The sequence below is a fragment of the Eulemur rufifrons genome, chromosome 23 (genome assembly GCF_041146395.1).
Source record: "Eulemur rufifrons isolate Redbay chromosome 23, OSU_ERuf_1, whole genome shotgun sequence".
Taxonomy (NCBI): domain Eukaryota; kingdom Metazoa; phylum Chordata; class Mammalia; order Primates; family Lemuridae; genus Eulemur; species Eulemur rufifrons.
The window spans coordinates 11,897,156-11,903,304 of record NC_091005.1 but is presented as its reverse complement, the minus strand read 5'-3'; the positions used below and the strand labels follow the sequence as shown (position 1 = coordinate 11,903,304).

Sequence of the window (6,149 nt, the reverse complement as noted above, 5' to 3'; positions counted from 1 at the left end):
CTTTGTGAGGACGCGCATCCACGGTGACACTGGTTTGTCTGAACCTACCTGGCGTGGGGAGCAACCCCGGTGCCAGGCCCCTGCCCCCCAACGTCTAGAGCCAGGAAGGGGCTGCTCATGACGAAGGCACTCCTGCCTGGGCACTGTGTCCTGCCCCAGAGCTGTGGCTGGGCTTGGTGGCATGGAGGCCCCCACCCCAGGGCAGCCAGGACTCTGCACTCACACGGGCAGGGCTCGAATTCAACGCTGCAGGCGGCTACGTGCGCAGGGGGGTGGCCAGGCCCAGGCCCCTAGACCAGACTCCAGCACACCTCCCATCGCCCCAGGCGGCCTCCCCTCCCAGGGGCAGCAGGTGTGGGAGTCAGGCCACGTGCCTCTCTCCTCCCAGCTCACAGGGTGGCCTTGGGCAAGTCATACTGCCCTGTGCCTCAGTCATTCTCTGTCATCACAGGTCGCCTCTGCCTACCCAGGCCCTGGCGTCCAGAGCAGGGACATCCCACCTCCCTGCTCCCCTCACGCCTCCCTCAGCGCCAAGGCCACGACTACCCAAGCACGTATTCCACGTGATGTGCCTGTGGCCTCCCAGGGCTTGTGTACAAGCCAGGCTTTTCCATTTTGATTTTTAAAAAAGACACAAAACATTGCCAGGATCACAGATTCTGTGGCATCTAAGGCCTGGAAGGAGGTGGACACAGGGGTCACCCAGCTCCTAAGGCTCTGGGCCTGCCCTGGGCCGACTCAAGAGAAGCCATGAGGTGGGGGTCAGCTAGGAAGGCACTGTTCATTTCATTCGTCCAAAACCTCCTTAAGTTTTAAGTATGAATATTAATATTGATGCTTTTTAACTATTGTATTAACTTGCTGAGATTTAGAAATACTGTTATAAAAAAGAAAAAAACCCAATTTTTAAATTTCTGTATTTTTTTTCTGTATTGTATCCTCATGGGACATTAGGGGTTTTCTATGGTAAGCACACCTGAGGTTTTGGTAAACACATTATCAAATATATATCCAGATGACTCTTCCCTAGAAGAAGAACAATCTTTACACCTGATAAAATATTTTGAAAAGAGAGGTCTTTTGTTTTGTTTTGTTTTCCTTTATTGGTGCTGAAAGGAAGGATGGATACTGAGGTGAAAATAAAACTGTGAGGCTCAAGGCTGGCGTTCTCCACTTATTTGAGCTATAAGCGGGGGCTGGGCCCTGCTCTGGCTCCAGACTGCGGGGCTGGCAGCCTGGGGCGGGCCGTGGGGGGCTGTTGAGGGGGAGGATGGCCCTTCCTGCCAGAGGGACACAGCCCAAGTGTGCCCTAAACTGCTAGGACACCAGGCCATTTGGGGTTCTCTTACTAGGTGTCTCCTATTTCCTCTGAGCTTTGGGACCTAAATGACAAAAAGGCACTTGTGTGGGAGAAACAAGGCCATGGCCTCCAGGGTTCTCTGGCCGTCCCTGTGAAGCAAGGCTGGGCTGGGCGGGGCTGGCTCTGCACTGCACCCATCTGCCCAGAGACTTCGGCGGGGCGGGGCGGGGCGGGTTCTGACCCACGGGAAAGGGCTGCTCTCCTGGGCCTGCACCTCAGGAACTACTTGGAGACAGCTTCTCCCTGTCCTCTGAACACCAGCCTAGTGTCCAGGTCTGCATCCTGACGGGCCACCAGCTGGTGCTACACTGGGGCCAGAGCCCAGACGCCCATAACTGTGGCCTGGTGAAGTTACCCACAGGGCGAAAGGGCCAGAACACAGTCCTCTCAGCCCTCACCCTGTCAGGTCTTCGAACCCCCGGGGAACCAGCCATGACTCGCCATTTCCACCCCCCATAAGAACCTTCCTAGCTGGAGCCAGCCAGGCAGGGGTCTGGAAATTCCAGAGAGCGAGAAGGCAAGGCAGGCTCCCGCCACCGGCTCTGCCAGCCAAGAGCGCAGCATGGCAGCCCTGCAGGCGGCCCAGCCAGATGCCTGAGCTTCGTTCACTTCCAGGTAGGGTGGCAGACGTCACTGCCTTGGAGCTTCCTGAGCACCAGAACCGCAAGCAGGGGGCTCTGGTCTCCCTGACCCCTCCAAGGCTCCAAATTTAGTCACCAGCCCATGCTGCCTGCCACACCTGGAGCTAGAAGCTAGCAGTGCAAAGATGCAAAAACGGAAGGGGTCTCCTCCATGCCCTGAGGCCAAGCAGGTCCCCAAGAGAGAGGAGCATGTTCCACCTTTCTTCCCCAGAAAGCCACGCACCATTCAGAGCCCGCAGCCTCAGGCCACTTTATTTCTCAAGTGAGGGTCAGTCCGAGGTGTCTGCAAGCCTGAACTCCATGGTGATGTCTCCGGTGTGGGGGTGAAACTCCACGGCGTAGCTGACTGTCTGGGGGCCGCCCGGCGGCACTGTGGGGTCCGGTGTGATGCTGAAGAAGTACACGGCCTGCTTGCAGTGGGGGTTCCAGCGGCAGTGCCCCTGTGGGGGGAGCAGCAGGGAGGTGGTGAGGGCTCCCGGGCACCTGGGCAGCCTCCAGCCCAGGCAGCTCGCACTGGGGAGAAGCTGTTCAGGGGCCAGGTGAGCCAGGGCCACTGGGGGGTGATCATCTGGCCTAAGAACTTGTGACGGGAACACCCAGAGCACAAGGGGTGGAGTGGCCTCCCAAGTGGCACCTGCTCTCCGGGTCAGCACACACGTGGGGCCTGGTGCACACGGCACTACCTTGTCTCCCACGGGCTCCAGGAGGCCGGTGCTGAGCGTGCTGCCGGGGGCCAGCTGGTACTCCATCCACAGGACGGCCCCGTGGCTCCTCCCAGGCCTGCGAGTGTTGGGCCAAACAGAAACAGTCACACAAGAGACAGGGGGGCACAGCCATGGCTCCCTTCTGCTTTCCAGAAACCCCTGGTCTTCCTTACTTCCTTCCCGCACAGTCAGGAGCTCCCAACACTCCACCTAACAGAGAAAAAGCTACAGGAGAACCAGCCCCTCAGGCTGAGGTTCAGAAGGCTCGAGCGCAGCCCTGGCTCCAAAGGCTAAAGACCCCTCCCAGATACCCCGGATGGCAGCTCTGGGAGCTCCAGCTCCAGGCAGGTGATGGCATTTGCCTGTGCTGCCTGCCCCTTGCCCAAGGAGCCCTGACGAGCTCTGGGCTCATGGCCCCAAGTTAGAAGACAGTTCTTCCTCAGGGAAGACGCAACTCCTCTCCATGGAGGGAGCTGGAGCTGTGCCTCACCTGTTCCTAACCTGCTTTCATTCCCAGGAGAATTCGGGGAAATAGTCCAATAGGTAGCCATAGTAACCAAGTTCACATGTCTCTGCAGCTGTGATCTGACAAGGGGGCCTCAGACGTGGGGCTGAGCACGGCCCACCCTACTCTCCCTCCTCACTCCCACACGCCCAGAGCTGTGTGAGCCACTACACACACAGGGCTACTTCTGACAGGACGGGCAAGGACAAGGCAAGGACGTGTCATCTGCCACTTGTCAGCATCTCCCAGGCCAGCTGTGCTTCACCACGTGGGCAGTAACTCTTGGGCACCCGCTTCCTGTGCCCCCCATGCTCTCCGGAGCCTACACTCACCTCCTCAGTTCCACGGTGCCCTCGGCACGCATGGGCTGCTGGGGGACCGGCTGCTGGAAATCAAAGGTCAGCATGTGCTGGGGCTCAGAGAGGCTGCAGCAAGGGTACTCCCATAGTGGGTGAGGCTCGGCCTCCTTGCTCTCCCTGAAGTCCAGGGCACGCTGAGAACAGAGATGGGGACTCAGGGTGTGCAGAGACAGAGCCGGCAGCCAGCGGGAAGAGGCCCCGCCACGGCCCGGATGCCCAGGGTAACTGCAGTTATGTGGGTCAGGGAGCGCTCACAGAAGGCGCTGGGCTTTGATCAGACCAGTGGGCTTCTCCCTTCCTGCGACCCATCAACCAGCTCCTGGGCATCACTTCACCTCTTTTTCCGTTTTAAAAATGGATGACGTGCCTCTTGAGCTATTCTGAGGACCAAATGTCTACATCATTGATGAGAAGAGCTGGCACTTGGACACTCACCCACACTGACTGACCACCGCAGCTGCAGACCCCCGACAGGAGACGCCCGGCAGGGCTGGGGCAGGACAGAGGCGGATGGGGAATGCTGCCTGCAGCTGGGCTGCCAGTATCTACCGTACAAATGACTCGCAGGAACACCCCTTACACACCCCTCCCTTGGAATGGAGGCCCCAAAATGAAAATGGCTGCCTCAGAAGGTTACCAAACTGCCTTCTGCAAAGGTTGTCCCAACAGAAAACAAGCTGCTGGCACTGGCAGGAGTCCCAATGGTGTGGTGATATACGGGCCCCTAACAAAGATCCTAACTCGGGGGTAAAAGCACGGGGCCAAGAACAGGCCTGGCACTGCACAATGGCTCTCGTGCTAATGCTCATGGTGAACCAACCAAAATGGCAGCACCGACCTCGCTGCCCCACACAGAAAAGCTCTCTGCATGCCGCGTCTGCTGCCCAAGCTGGGCCACTCCAGGGAAGCCAGATGTCCCTGTCAGAGGCCCATGGCCATGTGGAACGGGTGGGTGGGGCACTGCTCAGAGGTGTGCCCCTGCCTACCTGAATCATGTCATCCATGACGTGCACATCGAAGCCTTCACAGTCACCACAGGGGCTCCGGATCCGCCACAGGTCCTGTGAGGAAGGTGCGAGCCCTGTCTACACCTACCATGAAGACAGAGCTGACACCCACGCCTGCCCCAGGCGCAGGCAGCGTGGCAATGAGAACTAGAGGCACATCGTGCTGCCCCTGCACACCTGGAAAGGAGACCCCCTAGGCTGAAGGGTCTCAGAGATGCCAAAGCCCAGGACAGTTTCTGTAAGAGACTCTGGTGGGAATCGCAAATGTTGATATGACACCGAGCCTCCCACGAGGGCTCAGTCAGCCGGAGCTCCCAGGCTGGGCTCTTTTTTTTACACTTCTTGCCCGACCACTTTGAACACCATTTCTTTGGGAAGAAATTTGTAAACCAGTCCTCCGAGGCTCTGTGCCTATAAACAGAGAACCAGGATGCTGGAGAGAGAAAGAGGTCCTCCAAGGGAGGAACCCAAGTACACTCAAGCCAGGGGACCCTCCCTCCTTGCCGCCTGGGACTTATGCTTGGGATTAGATGTTGATTGTGACGCTACATCCCCTCTTTGGCCATGAAAACCAGAATTCACATGGAAATCTGATTGGGTAAATAAATCACACAGAAGAAATGCCCAGAAATGAAGTGATAGAGCCACTAAGCTACCAATAGTAAAGCCATTCTTATAAAAGAAATATCAAATGAGATTCACTCTACATTCCAGGTTAAAAGCACTTCAAAATCCTTTTAATAAAAAATGCCTTTCCCAAAATGACTTTGTGACTGTGGTTCTGCTTTGATGAGCAAATTAAAATGAAGCTTTTCCATTTTTTCCTGCATAAAGAAGCTGACTCTCCCATCTCAAAATGCTTTTAACAACTGGAGCCTCAGCTCTTAATGAGAGCAGAGCGAGCTGCACAGCGTGTCTTCTGAAACGCTTAATTTATATTTTTTAATTATTCTGATAAGCCACAATTGTAAAATGACAACACACAGCCATTTCCATTTCATATGTCAAATGGCTGCATTTTTTTAAAGGCAGGTTTCTTCTATTCAGCCCCGCAGTGCGCTGACCAGAAAAGAAAGGCTGAAATCATCGAGGCCTGAGTTGCTCTATCCACACCCAAGGTCTCTGCAAGAAAACAAGGCTCCCCACCCCTCCTGCTTTGGTTTCCTACGAAACCCTCGGGGTGGCCTACCTTGAACTCCACGACCATGGCGTGCAGCGAGGCGGCCTGGGGCATCACCACAGCGCTGGGCTCCAGGTGCTGGTCCACGGCCGTCCGGACATACCAGAAGTATAGGTTGTGCCATGGTAGCAGGCTGGTGGTGAAGAACGGCTCCCCCAGGAGGAGAGAGACCTGGTGGTCGGGGCAAGAAGCAGGACCCAGGTGTCAAAAAGGCTGGGCTGAGCAGTGAAGGACAGGTTGCAAGTTTCATAGGAACACTGAAGTAACAGGCCATTCATTTGTTGGCTCACTCGGTCAACAAACAAGCATGTCAGGTGTGTACCTGCCCTTGAGGACACAAAGAAGAGATACAGACACAAGTCCTGTGCTCAGGAGTGCAGAGGGGAAGAGGGA

The 6,149-nt window shown here is 56.4% G+C and overlaps 1 protein-coding gene across 2 annotated transcripts in view; it reads right to left on the bottom strand.

The window, feature by feature from the left end:
* Positions 1-1,270: 1,270 nt before the first annotated feature.
* PRMT7 (protein arginine methyltransferase 7) overlaps positions 1,271-6,149 on the bottom strand; it is a 44,292-nt gene continuing 39,413 nt past the window's right edge. For both annotated transcript variants that reach the window (XM_069456288.1, XM_069456287.1), the window contains exons 14-18: positions 5,766-5,927; positions 4,556-4,630; positions 3,543-3,703; positions 2,685-2,781; positions 1,271-2,441 (exon numbers count right to left, since the gene is read on the bottom strand). In XM_069456288.1, the coding sequence (XP_069312389.1) occupies positions 2,271-2,441; positions 2,685-2,781; positions 3,543-3,703; positions 4,556-4,630; positions 5,766-5,927 (666 nt within the window). In that variant the 3' untranslated portion in view covers positions 1,271-2,270. The remainder of the gene's footprint in view (positions 2,442-2,684; positions 2,782-3,542; positions 3,704-4,555; positions 4,631-5,765; positions 5,928-6,149) is intronic.